The sequence below is a fragment of the Colossoma macropomum genome, unplaced genomic scaffold (genome assembly GCF_904425465.1).
Source record: "Colossoma macropomum unplaced genomic scaffold, Colossoma_macropomum, whole genome shotgun sequence".
Classification (NCBI taxonomy): Eukaryota; Metazoa; Chordata; class Actinopteri; order Characiformes; family Serrasalmidae; genus Colossoma; species Colossoma macropomum.
The window spans coordinates 27,445,984-27,465,096 of record NW_023494793.1 but is presented as its reverse complement, the minus strand read 5'-3'; the positions used below and the strand labels follow the sequence as shown (position 1 = coordinate 27,465,096).

At 40.3% G+C, this 19,113-nt stretch overlaps 1 protein-coding gene and 1 long non-coding RNA gene across 5 annotated transcripts in view; one reads left to right on the top strand and one right to left on the bottom strand.

The window, feature by feature from the left end:
• The window catches only part of prdm16 (PR domain containing 16), a 235,465-nt gene extending 224,530 nt beyond the window's left edge, over nucleotides 1-10,935 (bottom strand). For all 4 annotated transcript variants that reach the window (XM_036579033.1, XM_036579031.1, XM_036579027.1 and 1 more), the window contains exon 1: nucleotides 10,673-10,935. In XM_036579033.1, coding sequence (XP_036434926.1) covers nucleotides 10,673-10,709 — 37 coding nt within the window. In that variant the 5' untranslated portion in view covers nucleotides 10,710-10,935. The remainder of the gene's footprint in view (nucleotides 1-10,672) is intronic.
• LOC118813606 lies at nucleotides 8,925-18,849 on the top strand. The gene is made up of 3 exons (XR_005007659.1): nucleotides 8,925-9,055; nucleotides 11,036-11,197; nucleotides 18,694-18,849. It is a non-coding gene; the product is annotated as an uncharacterized LOC118813606 (long non-coding RNA).
• The last annotated feature ends 264 nt before the right edge of the window (nucleotides 18,850-19,113 follow it).

Genomic DNA, 19,113 nt, shown 5'->3' with positions numbered 1-19,113 from the left:
AAGATTAATAACTGCGTGGTAGGACTTGGACTAAAAGAGTTAAAATCATTACACTGGGGGAAGCACTGGTCAGTGTGCACCCACGGGTCGGATGGCCAGCTGAGATGGTGAAACATCCAGAGGTCAGATGGATCAGAGATAAGAGCTCCTCGGCCTGAGCAGCCTGATGGCCAAAGAGTCCGCCCCCATCACAGAATGCCATTTGTTGTCCATCACTCAGAAGCTCGGGCCTGAGTGCCGGCGCTGCGCTGAAAGGCGCATTCACACGGGATCGCACCCTGGATGTTTTTGCAATTCAATATTTTCATGCACAGCCTCATCATTACCGTGGAACTGGACCCTCGCTCCTTTCATGGACAGGCAAATAGCACAGTGAGACTGAAGCTAATAGCCCCATCTTGAAATGTTTTGCTGACGCCTTGAAAAAAAAAAACCTCTTCTCAACGTTTCACTAACAATCTGACTAGAGGTTTTAAGGTTTTTTTTTCCAAAGAGCAAAGACAAATCACTTGCATGTCCTGCACCATGAGAAAGTTATAGAGTTCAAAATGAATTGGGCTTCTACACATCAATATTACAACTTGATTTACAAGGCATGTTGGATATTTCTTTTCTTAAATATACTATCATTCTTGGTGGTTTACAGCTTCCTTAGTCATTTTAAAATCATAGATATACACTATGATCTATTTTTTTTTCAGTCCAGCTTGCTAATACTTCTATAGTCATATGCCAGAGTTTGAACACCACCGGTCAAATTACATGTGAAAATTAGTTAACACATTGTTTACAAGGAACAAACTTAATATGGTACTTTTCTGCTGTTTTTGGGCCACTTTGTATTCTATGTATATATATATTATATATATATATATATATATATATACACACATTACATTGTGCAGAAATGTGTTCTCTGTATAGAGGGTGTGTTAAATTACTCCCTCTTAGAGATCCGACAAAACACGTAATTTCACCAAGGCTGCCCAAACCTTTACGTATGACAGTATGAAAGTTCCAGTTGCACATGACTAGCACATATTTGCAACAAAACTGGTTTTATATTATTGAAAACATTGATTCCAAACTTTGAAATGGTGATTCCAAACTTTTGACCCATAATGCATGTATATTATTGATATGCAGTATCAACTATATCTGCAATATCTTTGGCCTGGGCAGAGATCTGAAGTTGTAGTGAACTGTTAAAAAACATCAGTCCATTAAGTGGTTGAAGAAGATGGCAGCATCTTGAGGTTTTATATATTTTTCCAGCAAGCCACACTGTAGTTAATGAAATTTAACACACCAATAGCGCTGGCCCCTCTCGGGAGAGCGAACGCTTCATAATCAATGTGCCGCCGCGTTCATTTTTTATGAAAATAAATTGCAGCCAGGGAGATGGGCTAATTGTGCTGCAACGTGGCAAAAAAGAAACATAACCATTCCCATAATTAAACCAATTTTCATAGACAGGACTAGTCGAAGAGGCAGTGAAATAAGCGGGAGCATTCATGGGGGAGCGGTTCCCCTCATCCCCCTCCCTTCACTCCTTTAGTTATATTTTCAGAAAGAGGAAAGTGCAGCATTGAGCAAACAGAGGCTGGCCGGGCCTGCCAAAGTCAGTGGATAATGATGGGTCAATTACTGCAACTCTCAACATATCCTGACCACACTGTCCGCTTGTGAAATAATGATGACTGGGCTGACAGTCAACATGAAAGACACCTTCATCAAAGACGCAATCAAGGCTCTATCTGTACAGTAGAAAACAAGACCACATACACTCCCCCAGCTTGTGCCATTACAATATTTCGTCCCATCTCAGGACTGTACGTGCCCATCTTTTACTTAATGACAAAAGAAGGGGGAGAGAAGATGAGTGGAGGAGATAAATGTTTGAGTCGGGGCCTTTGAAAGTGCAATCTGTTAGGGACTTTAAAGCGATTTCTCTGGAGATGCTGCCCTGTTGGGAGCGAAATTCACTTTCTTATCACCAAAGGATGCAACATCAAAGCCTGAAGAAGTCATGTCTGTCCAAACAGCCCACGGGCGAGGGAGGATACTGACTCACTCACTAGGGAATTACTGTATAGCGTACATGTGTGTATAATGTGTGAGTGTGTATTTGTGTGTTTGTTTTAATTCATTTTCAGGATATGTCCCTGACTTTGTAGGCAAAAAGGGGCAATCTACAATATCAGGACCAACAAAATGCTCTTGACTTTGTACTTTTTTTTCTTTCTTTTTGTTCAAAAGATTTTTACATATGTCTTTTGGGTTACTGAGGTTAGGATATTTTCAGTATGACTATAGGTGCTTTATGTTGTGGCTGTCAGAACAAAAACCTTGCATATTGAAATATAAATAATAATTTATTAACATTTAATATATGTTGATGCAAGGAGATGTTTTTAAGTAGTTTGGGATCAATTCTACATTCTAAACTTTATAATTTTATTATTTATGCATACTGAAATTTTCATACAATTAAAATTATGTATATATATATATATAGAGAGAGAGAGAGAGAGAGAGAGAGAGAGGAAATGTGTCAGTTTTTCTATGGCATTGCTTAAAGAACCCTCTGTGGAACCTTTTTTGAATGTGAGCCCTATAGATGACCCTATGTCCTGACCTTGTATAAAAACAAGTACATGTGTTTGTGTTTGTGTGCCTTGCCCAGGGAGAACGGCAGCTGTAAACATCACAAGAGATGCCAAAACCACCAGCCTAGACTGCTGCCTGGTGGGAAATGTGTTTGCTTGCCCATAAGAGTGGCATTGCTATTGAATACCCTACCCATATGTACAGACAGTTATATACTACTTTACAGATGGGTATGTGGGGAGAGGTTGAGGGAGTGTTGCAGACCATATGTTAGTCAATGTAAGGTTTCACTGACATAAAATGAATGAGTACAGGCTCTTTACATGCATGTAAACAAATCAACTGTATCAGGGTTTTTGCATGAACTACCAGCCAGATGGACTGGTAACTACAAGCTACCGAGTAGCTGTTTTGTTTGCTAGTTAGCTCAGAAACTGACTGGTGACTGTTGTATGTGCAGTCAACCTCAAACTGTTTATGGTGTCCAACTGTGATTGTTCACCTTAGAAGCCATGAAAGACAGAAAGGAAGAGACGCTAACTTGAGAATCTGTAATTACAGTCATTGAACATTTATCATTAGCTTATTCATTGTAACGAGAAATAAACTGTTTAGAGGTTGCCATGTTTGCCATGGATGGATGTGCTAAAGGTACAAACTCATTTTGCCATCTTTCAAGATCAAAATTTCCTTCAGTTCTGTTTGCAAAAGTCCAACTTGAAAAAATTAGGTATGTTTGCTTGCTTCACATTAGACCACAGGACTTCTGTAGTGGTGCATGCAAAGCTATAGTGTGCACTGAACATGCAAGTAGACAGTGACAAGACAGTAAAAAGAAGTACAAATAACATATGTATGTATATATGCCAACAAAGGAAACTATTAGCATGTAATAAAGTATAAAGATCATTTCCTAGATTAAGCATTCACTTACATAAAGGCAAAAAGTGTTTTCAGATCAAAAAAGGTCTTAAATAACTATAAGCCACTATTAATTATTTCTGCACTTGTACACATAATAATATGTGCTCACATTTCCTTAACATTTATCTTAGGTTTAAAATACCCGCCCCAAAAATACAACTTCGTTTGACTTCAAAATATATTACATTATATCCATCTCAAGGGCTCGAGTACTCTTGCTTGTCTTCAACAATGTTAATTAGGCTTGAAAACATGAAAGCTGCCAAGCTGGGGTGCCTACAAACGCTGAATGGAAACTTTACTTGCACTTTCTGGGGCTGGAGTTACGACAGCGAGACGTTTTACGGCCTAAAATTAGCAGCACTGAACACATGATTCTGGGTTAATTATTTCTCGGTGTGCCCCAACTACAGTTAGTCAAGTTCTACCCTGTGGGCACACGCTGCCAGATTTTTTTTTCCGCATGAGGCGTCAACGTCACCAGCTGCAGCCAATGGGCTTTGCTTCAGGAGGAGTGAATGGAGGTTGGTGAAACTAGGCCCTCACTGCTGATCTGAGAACTGTGATTTTTCTCATAAATATCCAAAGATAATGAATTAGGAGTGTTACTGAGCAGCGTTTAGGGCAAGCTTTGTTTGTGTGTGTGTGTGTGTGTGTGTGTGGTGGGGGTTGTTTCTAAATGGGATATATGGCACATATAATGTTCTTGCACATATCAAGCATTTGCAAAGTAAACTCCATGCTTATTATATGTAAGCTGACTTTCTGGCAGGGCCTTTTCTGTAGGAGCATAGAGCACATAAAAAGGAAATGATATATCTCAAGAGTCCTAGAAAATGTAGGCTGAGCAGGGCCAAAAAACAAACAAACCAAAACCCTGTCAACTGCAGCTAGGGACTAAAGCAGCTCATATTACATGAGGTCAATATCCATATTGGGACATTCATCAACACCGTATTATCGTTTTTTTTTTTTTTAAAGATCTCGAACTTACTGTCTTCTGAACGCAAACTCCCAGCAGGAATATTGTTTCATTAGATTTTAAGATCCAGAACAAACGGACAAATAGTATTGTGGTTGTAGCTGAGGTGCAGATAAATGTTCGCTAAAGCACCTTTGGAAAAAAAAAAAAGAAGAGCATGGAGTCCGACCCCCTTCCATGGCCAAGGAGCTGCAGACAGCGTAGGCTGTAACATGATAAGCTCCTCTTGCTCTCAGACATGGCTTTAACTGTTTTGTAATGGCTGTCTTCCCTCGGCTGCCTTCGGCACCCTGCTCCGCTCCGCAGCACGGGAGCCTGTCCATATATATATTCATCTCTTTCTTTAAAAAAAAATAAAAATAAAAAATTCAAGGGAGGAAGAAAAAACACAGCAAGACATTCAGCTCATCTTTAAGGCATGCACATATAACTGCCAAAACATAGCTTAAACTCCTTCCTTAATCTGCAAGTGTGGGCCCTCCTTCAATTCCTCACTCTCATATCCACATAACTTATATATTGTCCGAGTCCAAAATAAACCTTCTATGTCAAAAATTTTACCTCTATAGAAGAAGCAAATAAACATACTTTAATGAATATTAATGTAACAATATTTTATTCAAGGTAATTTTTCACCATTTCTGTTGGTCAGTTCATTATAAAATTGTTCACAGCTGACATTTTCAAAGTAAAGAAAAAAAGTTTTATTTGACAGTAGTGATGTTGATTATATAAACGTTAATGAATAATTCATATTAGCTACTGAATAAGTAGTCTCAAGACTAATGACTAGCCCTTAGTTTAACAGGTTAAAAGGTTAGCATTTGCAACATTTGGCTACAATTCTAGGCTTATTATTCACTTATTAATCTTAATGTTCATCTTGTAAATGAGTTAGTAATTATTATAAAACTAGTATGTAACTAGTTAAGTACAACCAACAAGACTGGAGAAGGGAAAAGGACAGGTCGTAATTGTTTAAGGGGTTAAGGTGGAGAACGATGCAGTGCAGTTCTGCTCTTTTTGACCTTCTGGTACAGGGTGCACACACAGAAAAAGAGAAGCCAAAGCTGTTTCCACCTGAGCAAGAATCTTTGTGACGTTGTAAAAAGGTGCGGCGAGCCAAGCACAGTGAGGGCAGCGGAGGCGGCAAGTGAAGTGGTAAAGGAGTGGAGGGTGAGGAGTGAGGAGTGCGGGCGCGGGCGCGTTTGCAGTGTTTTGCTCTCCAGAAACCACGGAACGCCCGGAGAGGTGGGCCAAGCTCAGGTGGGCAGGCCTGCCTCTATAGCACCACACTGACTCTCCTTTGCTCTCGATTCACATTGGCATTAACCCTTAAGCCCTAAGAGCCCACATGTGGGCTCACACTTCACTCCCTCACTCATGTACTTACATTAAATTATGTATAAGCTTCATACTAGTTAGCTTCATGCTAAACATAGCAGTTACTGGATAGTCTTAACATTAATAACTAAGCTTAAAGTTTAAAGGGTTAACACTAAGGGCTTATGTGTGAGTCCATACTTCAGCTCCTTACTCTCATAATTACATAACTTACATATTAGCATTATTGCACTTACTGAATAGTTCACAGTTCATCTAGCTACAAAGATTTAATATTAATAGCTAAATAATAAGCCTGGGGTTCAAGGGGTTAACTAAGCACTGCACACCCCTACTGTGGCCACGTGTGTGCGTAGCTGTGTGTTCAGCATTTCCTACATGCTGAGCTGATTGTTACAGTATCAAAACCAAATTAAAATTCCTCAAGCAATTTCAAATTGCGCCTAATGTGAATCAGTTCCTCGGTTTTTGTTGGCACACAAAAAGCACACACCTGTGTATGGTGGAAGTCATTTTCATGGCCTTGTAGTCACACACATACATGCTCACCAGCACCCCCACCCCCAAACACACAAGCAGACGGTCATTAGACCGGTTTATCACCTTCCTAGCCAGTCATATGAAAGTGGCACTTAGGTTGGCTTTTGACAATATCTTCTTATCAAAGACAAACCTACACCTCGAAGATTAAGGGGAGGGGGAGGCGGTTATATGCTCCCTAATGACCTGCGTGCCATTAGCCCGTCTCCAGGCCCTCGAGTGTGAAAAACAAAATACATGGTGAACATATGAACCCGGCCGCCATGAGCGTTGGAAGCCTAAATGTCAGCCATTTTGATTGTGTAAATCCAGTTGTCGGTGGTGACGGCCCTAAGCCTTCTAGCAGGCCCCTGCACACGGTTCCCATCACTGTTTTACAATGTTATGGCTTGATTTTATTACATCTGTCAAAACATCATAGGCTGCACAAGAACCTTGTGATTTGTGATCCATATTTTTCTCTTCAAAAGAGGGCATCAAAATGAAAACAGCTCTGTCAGAGCAGTAATCCAGAAATGTCTGATTAAAAAAAGAGAATGACTTGACAATGCTTTCGAGCTCTCGTGGAATTATGATAGGCTTACAGTGCGGCACAGTGTGGATATCTGTACGTGGCTCCATTCCTGGAAATCAACACACTGAGGCAATACACAAGTGTATTGAAATCAAAATACTGTATTGATGTCAAGATCGAGACAATACACAACAGCGGACTGATAACAAAATACAGTACCATTGACCTGCCTTTATAGAATGCATGACTTTAGCAGTTCACAGTTCTTTTCTAACATTAGCCCTAATAACATATGAACCATATTTTATGTAAAGGTGTACAACTGACTAAAACAGTATGTTGTAGCACCAGTTAAACCAGCGTTCCCTTGCTAGGAAAATGAATGCCCTTTTTCCCTCCTCCTAAGCTCCACTCCAACCATCCTTGCAGGCTGCACACACAGCAAAATCCACAAAGCTGTCAAAGTCGACCTGGACCCAGATGAAGAGTGTAAGAGTTAATTCAGCACTGGGTGCTTTTTGCTGTATATCTCCAAGCAGTTGGAGTCTGCACAATCCAACTGTCAATCCTTATCAATGACTTCATGAAATGAACATTGTCATGCAGACGGCTGGGCTTTAGCCCTTTAACTGCGTTGCCTATATTTGGAATTATTTCACAACAGCCTTCTGTCATTTCATTACATTGAACGCCAGGCGTCATGTTCAGTGAAAACATTGTGAAGGAAATGTTTAACAGGTATGATGTATAAACAGCATAAAATCTAGGCATCTGTACTATTATAATATTGCTTATCTGACTCATGTACAGACTGTAGACTGTTTACATCAGTGCGAGGTCCAAATTACAAACGCTGTTAACGGACTAGTCAATGCTGTTATAATTAATAGACTCTAATTTATCAGATTAGAAACTGCATTTAATAAGCTGCCTCTCTTTATCAGTATTTTCCAAACAGAACGTGTAAATAGTGTAAAAAAAATGAAATTCACCCAGGCGCGCGCGCACCGCCCAGGCATGTGAAGCGCTGATCGATAAAGAGTATTAATCAATAGAGATTATTAATCGATATGCTCTGATCTAACAGGCCGAGTTTAGGGTGTTAGGGCGGTGTGGACTGACCACAGCAGCGGTCATTTGTCTGATTCATTTATTCAGTTCAGTTCAAATAAAACATTCAGCAAAGCACATTTATCAGTAAAGAAATAAAGGCAGGGAGGCTGTAGTCTAGAAGCCAGTCCGCTCGGAGCTCGGGAATGTAGTGAGCCAGGCCAACAATAATAATAATAATAATAATAATAATAATAATGAGTAAATATATATTTGCCTGCTGTTGTTGTCATGCATTATGCGAACATTTAAACCCGTTATTCAAAGTAAATATGAATATTATTATATTATAATATTCAATTATAAGTTGTTAGGCTGTTATATTTGTTTTGCGATGTTGCAACAATAGCGTTTATTTTGTATTTACTAATGCAAAGAATAATAATTATAATTATAATAATAATTATTATTATTTAACAACTACCACAACAACAACAACAACAACAATAATAATAATAATAATAATAACAATAATAATAACCCCCCATATGATATGCTCATTTTTTCCTATGGTTTATTTATTTTTGAATTAATCTCTTAATTTTTTATCCGTTTGAACTCGCTTTAAACGTCTTGTGGTTTTACTGATAAAGCAGCGGAACTGGCACCTTTCGCATGTGCGCTTTTCTTCACTGTGCTCTGCTGCTGAGCTTCACTTTTGCGGGACGCGCAGGGAGGCGGGCAGGTAAAGAAGGAGCGGGAGAAACGCGCTGTCCAGCAGGCCTGAGCCTTCAGCGCAGCTCCACAGCAGCTCGGACAGGAACTCCTCACAGGTGTGTAGGTGCGCGTCCTGTGGGAACAAACGCAGCTGCCCCGCAGAGAACCGGTCAGTCCGCGCTTCAGCCTCTTCACTCTCACCAGCTAAACTGGGAAAGCAACGCAAAAAAGGCCCAGCGCACATCTGGAGCAGAAACACTTAACAGAGCCCGAGCTCGAGCTGTCTCCTACACGCTGCTGAGCCTGTGCTAATGGGCGCTGCTTGATTGGGGCCTTGGCCCGCTGCTGTATCAGAGCTGACCACGGATCAACAGGTAATCACCGCTGTTCTGTTGGGTCTGCTTCCATTAATGACAACACAGTGGTGAGCTGCAAATAACATGCAGTAAAATTAACTTTTAAAAGCATGGTAAGAAAAGTTTTTAAGAGTTGTGTTGATATTTAGAAACATGGAGTTAAGGGCATTATTATTATTATAATTATTATAATTATTATATTATTACTATTATTATTATTATTATTATTATTACGTTTAATTATAATTATTCAAATACAAATAATGGATATTTTACATTTTTACCAGTGTGTTTAGGCATTGCACTAATACCTGCCCAATGCACGGCAATATTTTACTCGTTTTAATTATTAATTATAATATAATGAACGCGTTGCAGTGGTTTGCATGTGCAAAAAAACTGGCTTAGCAATATTACACACAATTATCCTACAACAGCCTTATTTTCCCTAATTGCACCATATTACTGGGCATTTATAATTCCAATATCCTCAGCGCTGAGCTCTTTGGACTAAAGGAGTGCTGCTCGTAAAATATGCTAGCAAGTCAGCCATGCATTTCTGCATAGGTTTGTATATCTTTGTAATTCAAAAAAGACCTTACTTCGACCGAGCTCGCGAGCTCATAAGCAGATTAAAACACTTGCAATGAAAATGAAAAGTAGCATGCATGCAAGTTAGGAACACTTCACAAAAAAAAGCACACGAAGCAAAAACAATGGCTAGAGAGCATTCAACACAAGTCTACTGGCAGTAAAACAGACAACATACTCAAGTGTACAAAACAGATCCAGAGACGAACTACAGCCTTTCGCCCCTCTCCCAAACAGTCCAGAAGAAAAAGAGCCGATTATTTTTCTCGCATGCATTATTGATCGCCACAGCTCAGGGAGGAAGGAGCCAAACGGAGCAACGCGAAACTCACTCAGTCGTTCCTAAAAAAGCGACTGCTTCGAAAAGAAAGCAGGTAAAAGAAAACGTCCGTAAAAACACACTAAAGCCAAACGTATTGTGTCGGATCTCTTCGGCTCGTGGAGAGCTGCTCTCCCTCAGTGCTGGGCTCCTTGATCGCGTGGCCATGCGCAGTGCTAGAGCGCCCACTATTTCAGCAGCCTGGAATATAATTTCACAAGACCTGGAAGGACTCAGTAAAAAAAAAGAAGTCACTATCCCTTTCGACAACTTTTGCCTAACTTTGCTGTAGCGATTCTCCGCCACAAAAAGAGTGGAAGTTGCTACAGAGCGAGGCGCAGGCATGGAGCAGCAGTGCTTTCTTTCTCTCTCTCTCATACACACTCTCTCTCTCTTTGCTCTCCTTATCATGACACCCAAAGCAGCCCGCCGTGTTCTTCCATCACGCATGAAACTTCTGACGTTGTGAATAAGCGCAAAAAAAGTTGCGGCGGCGAGAATGCGCGAAAGTGCGACTCTTTTTTTGGAAAATGCGACCGAAGAGCGAAAAAAGAAAGAGTGGGACAAAGAAGTAAAAAAGAAACGAAAAGAAATCTAGGCAAAACAAAGATGGGTCCCGACCAGGAACTGATCAATGAAAATGACCCATTGGCGATCCGCGCGAGGGGGTATTGAGAGCGAGCGGGCACGAAAGCGAAAGAAGGGGATAGAGAACGGGGACCTACTTTTGGCCAGTTTTCTCGCCCTCGCCTTGGATCTCATCTCGTCGGCTCGTAGATTCCTCTCGTCCTCCTCGAGCTCAGAAGCAGCACCAGCACTGTCTTCATCTCACGAGCATTGTCAGTTCGGACACCTTCGCACATGCGCACAGGCCATTCAATCTGACACCCTCGTCAGGGCCCAAAAAACTTTCCAATGTATTCATCATCATCACTTTTTTTTGTCCTATCGTCTCTCCTTTAGATCACTTATCTCTTTCCCTCCTCCCTCCCTCCCTCCCTCCCTCCTTCGCTCCGCACCATCTCGGACCCCCCCCCCAAACACACACACCTCCTCCTCCTCCTCCTCCTCCTCTCTGCTTCTTTAAGAGGAATAAGGCGTATTTTCTCGCGGAGCGAAGCTGGACTGAGAAAGCTCGCCGGGGTCAAGGTCGCATCCCTCAGTAAGGTGACCGCGCGCGCTTCTCCATTCAAACCTGCGTGCGCCGCAGCAAGGGATGAAGAGAAGAGCGGTCAGCGGAAAAGCACGAGGTAATGTGTCCAACAGCACTTACAAGTGCTTATTATTATTATTATTATTATTATTAGTTCATTTGAGTTTTAATTGTATTCGCATTTATTTTAAGACTCTTATTATTTACTGTTTATGTTATGTGAGAACATTTGAAATAAAGAGAAGCTCTTGCTGTTTTTCCCCATGTGCACCGCGCTCGGTCTGCTTCTTTACCAAACTTTTGACTCTTGTTTTCACCTGTACAATCTGTGCTACCTGGTGACGTCACTGCCATGTTAATGCGTTTTGCAAAAAAAAGAAAGAAAAAAGAAATCGATACGATATTAAAAAACTTTCTTTCCGTGAAGCCTTCACTCTTATTCAGTCGTGGCTGTGCTGAGCTCGAGCAGCAGCGCGCGCTTCTGCGTGTGTGTGTAAGAGAGAGAGAGCGAGGAGAGAGACAGTGTGTGTGTGTGTGTGTGTGTGTGTGTGTGTGTGTTTGTGTGTGTGTGTGTGTGTGTGTGTGTAGGACCGTGGTGAGCAGAAGGTAAGCACGTGAAACGCAGCGCTGCGGCTGGATGTGAAACGTGCAGAGACCACTGTCCGGCTTCGTGTCCAGTCTCAGGGTCGCAGTCAGCAGGACAGACCCAGGACAGTCGAGCCCGAATGTAAGTACCATTCCTCTGCATGCTGGATGCGCGCGAGCCGCCACTCACATTCCACCGCTCTGTTCACGAATAGAGACACGGGAAAACAAAACGCCGTTCCTGCGGACGGAGCGCTTCTCGGTTTAATTTGGGAACGCAGCGCTCTGAGGGGCTCCATCATCTCGGCACACTAAGCGCGGCTGCGTTTCAAATTGCGCGGCTGGAGCTTTAATGATGAACTCTAGCTCCACATTTTTCGGAGAAGTCATTCTGAAGTGGGTGATTTTGGGCAGAAGAAAGAAGAAAAATTGACGCCTGTTTTTTTATTTGTGTGTGGACGAAATATTAGTGCTTTGAGTTGCACATAAATCTAGACCAATTGCTATTTATTTATTTATTTACTTATTTATTTGTTTATTTATCAGTGCTCCTATAATGACGACAATTCATGTGTTGTGATTAAAGTTAAAAATACAAAATAACAGTGAATAAGTAATTGTGAGTTGTGAATAAGACATAAAACGTTATTGTTAACATACTGAAATCAATTTATATTTTATATTTATTTTTATATTTCCATTATTTTTTATAGATATTTTATATTTGTATCTTTTTTAACATTCTAATATTACATGTGTGATGCAATTAAAGCCACATTTCATTATTATTATTACTATTACTATTATTATTATTATTATTATTATTATTATTATTATTATTATTATTATTATTATGACAGCAGCAATAAGAACAAAATGCATACTGCTCAAGTATTTCTGTAAATGAATTTCAGTCACGTGCTTTGAAGGTTTGGAAAATAACTGTGAAATGCAAAACCTTAAAACTGAAACTACATGTATTACATCATTCTCTTACACAACTCTTATTTTGTGATTTGGCCTTTTGGAATCGAGCACTATTTTGCTTACGATATCAAACTCTCTCTTGAAGTGGTCAGTATTGTGTAAGCGGCGATCAGTCAAGAGAGCTGGATAATTTTTTATTATGCTTTTTTCAGAGATGGACAGTGTTTCTAACTCTAACGTGCTGGTCCATTTCACTCTACTGAATGAATTATTCTTAGTTTAGAAACTGTTCATTTGTTTCTCGTCTAGCCTAAGGACGGTCTGCCCAGCTCTTGACTGACTGGTGAAGAAGCATGTGATTCAGGCTGTGAACTCCTGAGCAGTATTAGGAGCATTAAGTAAGCCAGGAGCTTGTCACCATGCCAAACATTTACAAATCCCATTTAATAATCAGAGACTCCAATCATAACAGACTCCCTAATAAACTGATAAAGCTATATTACAACTGAGATCATGTATACCTCACCTCCTTCACTACTGGAGCCATATTCTGTGGAGGACTACTTCACAAGAATTCCTGAAGAACGCTTTATTAAAAACTAATAAAATAAAAGTGCATGTTTATTAAATGAAGACTAACCAAGTCTGTCCCAATAAAGCAGCAGGACATTTTCCATTTATGGGTTAAATCTGATTACTTTCGCCATGATATCACTTGACATCAACGTGAAAATCACCTGTGACTGGATGACCCATTTATTACACGCTAATGAAAGACAAGCACTACCCAACAGTCTAAACACAGACTGAAATAATGGGAACCAACACAGCAACACAAAAAGCACAGCTCTGTTGTTTCTCCGGACAGCCTGTTTGCCGCAAACCCATTTAAAGAAAGCGAGTTTTTGGGCGGGACAGATGATTTCATAGTGAGCAACACCTCTTTTAAAGAGCAATTAACTCTAATTAGACGTGTAAAGAAAACGCGCTGCTCTTCAGCGCTCCTTCATTGGGGAATCGTTTTCTGCGCCATTTAAACGTCTGGCTTTTTTTTACGAGCTCCTGGAAACGGGATGGCCATGCAAGCACGCATTTTGAGGCTTTTCTTTCCAGCCTGTGGCCACTTTTCTCTACAGCTTTAGGGAGGGATGGTGGCCCGGAACACAGAGGGTTCTCTGGAGAACATCCGCTCTGGGCCTTAATGTCCAGGGGCACAATTACACCGCTTTATCTGTAGTGTGTAGAGATGGGATCTCTACGGGATGAGGAGGTGCGAATGTGGCAGAACATTTTATGTGAGTATATATATATATATATAGTTACGGCATATTTTACTTAGTCAAAGTCTGATTATAATTTAAATAAAGGCTTGATGATCTCAGGAGGATACATTTTAAATTATATATTCACAAGGCTTTTCCAAATTGATTAATTAAATAAATAAGAAATCCTTTTCAATAAGGATGTTTCACAACCAATAAAACTACTTAATCAGCATACACACCTACGTGTGCATATAACGAAAATACGAAATTTGGACTATAAATGAATAAATAATTAAGTAAATAAATAGACAGACAGATAGACAGATGGATCCAAGGTGGTACATGCTACTCCATGTAAAATTAATGAAAGCTGTAAAAATTGTTAAATGATCCGTTGGTTTTTGATCACGGATGAAATAATCCCAGTTTTTACTGTGTACCGCCATAGGGTACCAATGAATTTGTACGCTCATAAAAAAGTGAAATGATCTCAATAGCGGTAGAGTAAGAGAGATATGGGTAAAAACTAGCAGAAGGTGGGCTGCTCCAGCAGGTAGCTTCCAAACGGGATTAAATCCAAGCTTTATCCACAGCCACAGCGAGCCGTTGATAAGATCACAGCCCGCTCTATATGGCACATGACGCAGCCAGTCGTGGCTCCGGCTTGAAGAGTTAAACTGCATCAGAGCGAGGTGCTGCTGCAACGCTGGCCCTCGACATGCTAATGCAGTTTCTATAGGCTAATGACAGTGAATATTACCGTTAAGGTGGGGGCTTCAGCTCCACGCGCTCGGCTCACTCAGAAAGACAGGAGTTCAGCGCGTGCCATTAGCACCCTTAGAAAACAATGACAGTGAAAAGCAGAAGAGGAAGTGGCCGCAGAAGCTCGGAGGACAGCAGAACAGCCGCAACCATAACAGAAAACAAATCCATGCAGATGAAGAGAAAGAGCAGAGCGCGAGAAGCAGCTATGAAAACTGAATGTTTGTGTTCAACAGATTGTTAAAGCGGCCCCCACCTGCTGTGACAGTAGACAGCCCCAGTCTATAGGAACCATAAGAGCATTTATCATGATCATACTGAAATGCTGGGGCACCGCTGAAGCGTGTCCTCCTAACATCCAGCTACTGCAGAAGCGTGGAAGAAGCACTGCCTCCTTCTGCCGGCCCGCGTGTTAAGCTACCTGGGTAATTATTAGCCATTAATTGGGTTCAAGACCTTGGGAGTCTATGGGAAATGGGAAATGTGACCACTAATGCCAGACAGTCCCCCCCCCCGCGTCCCTCGTTCAAAGTGTGAAAAGGGAGACGGGAGCCGTGCCTTAAGCACACATAACCTACTAAACTATCTGGAAAAGTCAGGAACGACTACTAGAATGAGCTCTATAAGATATGGGTGGCCGATATAGTCTGAACGTAGTGGCACTGTATTATGTACACGCTTCAAATGAAAAAAGATGCTTCTGAAATGGTTCTTTAGTAAAGAAAGTGGTTCTATGTAGAACCATGAACACTCAAAGAATCATTTGGATGCTTAAATGGCTCTCTGCATGGTGAGATTGTTCTTCAGAATGACGGAGAACGTGTTGTATATAGTTCTATATAGAACCTTTTAGAACATGGTTCTATATAGCGCCAAAAAGGGTTCTGCTATTGTGACGATGTCAAGGTCGTAACAATAGACGAACCATTTCTGGTGTTACAGAACCGTTTTCAAAAAGGTTTTATATGGAACCATATACAACACATTCATTAATCTGAAGAACCATTTGACCATGCAAAGAACCATTTAGGCATGCAAGTGGTACTTTGAGTGTTCATGGTTTTACATATTGGTTTCACTGAAGAACCCTCGAAGAACCATCTTTTTTAAGAATATGTATGTATACGTGTATAAATTATTTATTGATTTATTTTTCAATTTCAGATTTTTCACCATATCTATCTATCTATCTATCTATCTATCTATCTATCTATCACACCGCTGTCCTGGTGGTTTGTAGTCTTTACTTTGTCTTAATTAAATGCAGTTAATATTGTTGTAAAGTTCACTAACTGATTATTTTGTACAACGACGGATCTTCACAACTGACCAGGTTGAATAAAGAATGGTCAGCACATCGACTCTCCTCTTTAGTCTGCTTTTTTTCATGAGTCTGTTTTCTGTATGTAGTGTTTATTCCAGAATTCATTCGTTTCGTGTTTTAGTGCAACTTCCTTTCAGAACGGAGCTGAATCAGAGTAATGATACGAAACCTGAAATCAGTCGCTAAAAAAACTGACATCAGCCTCAAAAATCGTGTAGAATAAAAATAATAAAAGCCGCGCAAAAGCAGTGAATCCTGGAGATGAAGCGCGCAGTCTGAGCGGCTACATCAGGAGCGATGTGTGATTTAAATGCTGCTGTATATTGTGATGGATCCCGCTGCTGTGTGTGTGTTTGTCTGAGGTTTTTGCTGCATTTTCGTTGTGTGTGTGTGTGTGTGTGTGTGTGTGTGTGTGTATCGCTGCTGTGTGTCCAGCGCTGAGCTCCGGCTGCTGCTCGCCCAAGGCAAGAAACCGGCCCACATGCAGAGACCACCTTCATATGATGTGATCAATCACACGGTGGGCACCAGGGGCAGAAACAGACTTTCAGACGCTAAACATCCAGAGATAAATTAATGACCAAAAACAAGGACCTGATCTGATGACGTGTTCACGTCATACCCGATCGGCGCCATGAAGTGCTCTGGAAGATTAAAAACGAAGCGACAATGTGATTATTAATTTAATAAGAACCAATAAGGAACGAAAGAAATTCGAAGATTATTATTATTGTTATTATTCTAATCAACAACAACAACAACAACAACAATAATAATATTGACATTATTATTATTATTATTCGAATAATAACAATAATAACAACAATAATAATAACAATAATAAATTGTAAAAAAAAACCAAAAAAACAAAAAAGGAACCCTTTTGGTTATGTATAGAACCATTTTTAAAAAGGTTCTTTACAGAACCCTATACAACAGGTTTTCCGTCATAGAAAAGAACCATTTAACCACGCAAAGAACCGTTTACTCATATGTTCTTCCGAGTGTTCACGGTTCTCTACAGAACCACTGCATTCACAAAGAACCCCTGAAAAACATTAATAATAGTAAAAATGATGACGACAGCAACAATATTATACATAAAAACGTTATTTAAAAAGTAGTTATATAATAATATATATTATAATATATAAAAGTATATAATAATTGGCATGCTCGCCAATAAACCCAAATATTTCTGCCATTAATATGTTTGTAAAACCGAAATCTACCAACATTCGATATTGTCCATATAAATTCGTCTCAATAAATGACTCAGTAAATTCATGTCCACTTCCAGCTCGCCTGCCCCGGCGTTGCCTTCAGCTCAGTAATTCCATAATGCAGCATGACATCTCTGGTTTTAAGAAAAGGGTTTCCATTTCATCGCTTTTGACTAAAATGTGGGTAAAGAGAACCGAAGACACAAATTTTGTGCATGGTGCAGGCTGAAATTTGCAGAAGTTTAGCAGCACTCAGCACCACTGTTTTCAAAAGCACATATGTGCCTTATTTTAGACGTTTTGCACTGATATCAGTTTTCTTCGTTACTTCCCATATACTTGCTTTAAAAACGCTTAATTATGTTATTACATACAAGTATGTATTACAAGTAAAGCCTGACAAGTTCAGTACCGTTGGTGCCTTTAGGTCATGAACAAAACTCTTGGATTGTCCTCTGCCATAGACAGGACTGGAGGAACCTGGAAACCAGCTCTTTTAAGCATACAGACACTTTCAAAAGCTCTGTCAAATGTCCTGTAACTGCACATAAATAGAACTCAGAGATGTTAAAAGACTGACATTACCAAGCTTTTAACAGTTTAGAAGCACAGTGCCAAGATCACAGCACAGCAAGGAGAGTATCAATTGAACATGTCCTCTAATAGATGGGCTCAAAAGCTACAACAGTTTAGGGACCCTCAAGAAAAGTGATCAAATACTGGATCACTGAGGTAGCTCTTGAGCCAGATTATGTCTTCACCATGTTGCAATGTTGTTCCAGGTAATACAAACCAAATGTCACGTTCTCAGTCATGTACAGCTGCACTTGTGGGTTGTCTCCTTTAATCAAAAGGTAGAGTAAGAGGTTGAGATTCATGATCAAATAAATGATTTTATTACATAAATGTTCTTAAATATTCCTCACCTCAGCGCACTTTAAGATCACATCAGTCATTAGTCAGTATAGGCAGATACAGTTTGAACACCCCTGTTCAGTACATGTTTTGTTGATGGTGTAAGAGAAAATAAGTTAGCATATCTTCTACAGAGAATTTTAATATGGCATTTCTACGCAAATTTTAGAGCACACGTTCAATTTATTTGCTGAGTTTAACATATTGGGAAAAAAAAATCAAAATATGCCATAACTTTTGCATAAATCATATTTTTGTTTTTAATTATTTCCCCAATATGTTAAACTCACCAACTAAAGAGTAATTGTGTATTAAAGTGTGTGTTGAGTATGTGTATTTATTTTTACTTATAAGATCAACGAAACGTAATTTGACCGAGGGCATCCAAACTTTTACACATGACTGTATGCAGATCTCTCCAAAACGGTTTAATACCAATTCAAACATGATAAAACAACAACCAAACTCTGGCCCACAGAAGATGTCTGGGGCCAGGGGAATGCATCCTGTAAAGCTAACATGAATGGCAGTATTAACTAATTTGAGCTCTTAAGAAAAATAATCAAAGGCATCTTAATTCATTCATTCCTAGGGTTCAGCAGCTCTGGCTTTGACTTGGATATGGGACTGCCTTGGTGGCTCATAAACATGGGGAGCAGGTCTCTCTGAAAGGCCTTTCACACACCCCGCCTTCCTCCGGCCAACCTGGCAGGCCCTTCCCAGAGTGACTACGCATAATTTCCTTTCGATTAGGGCCATCTCCTTAACCAGACTCCTCAGCAAAACCAACACATTTGTGTTCTCAAACACATCCAGGTTGGGAGGCCTCAGAGCCATGACAGGATCTGGAACGTTGTGGGGTCAAAACATGTACGGCAACATTTGTTTCATGCATGGCACAAGTGGCTTTTGTGCAATAGGAGCTAGCAGGAGAGGTTTCCAACAGGCGTTCCTTTTCGGGGAGCGAGTGTGAACTTGTAAAAAGGGTTTTGTCCATAGCATGGCCACAAAG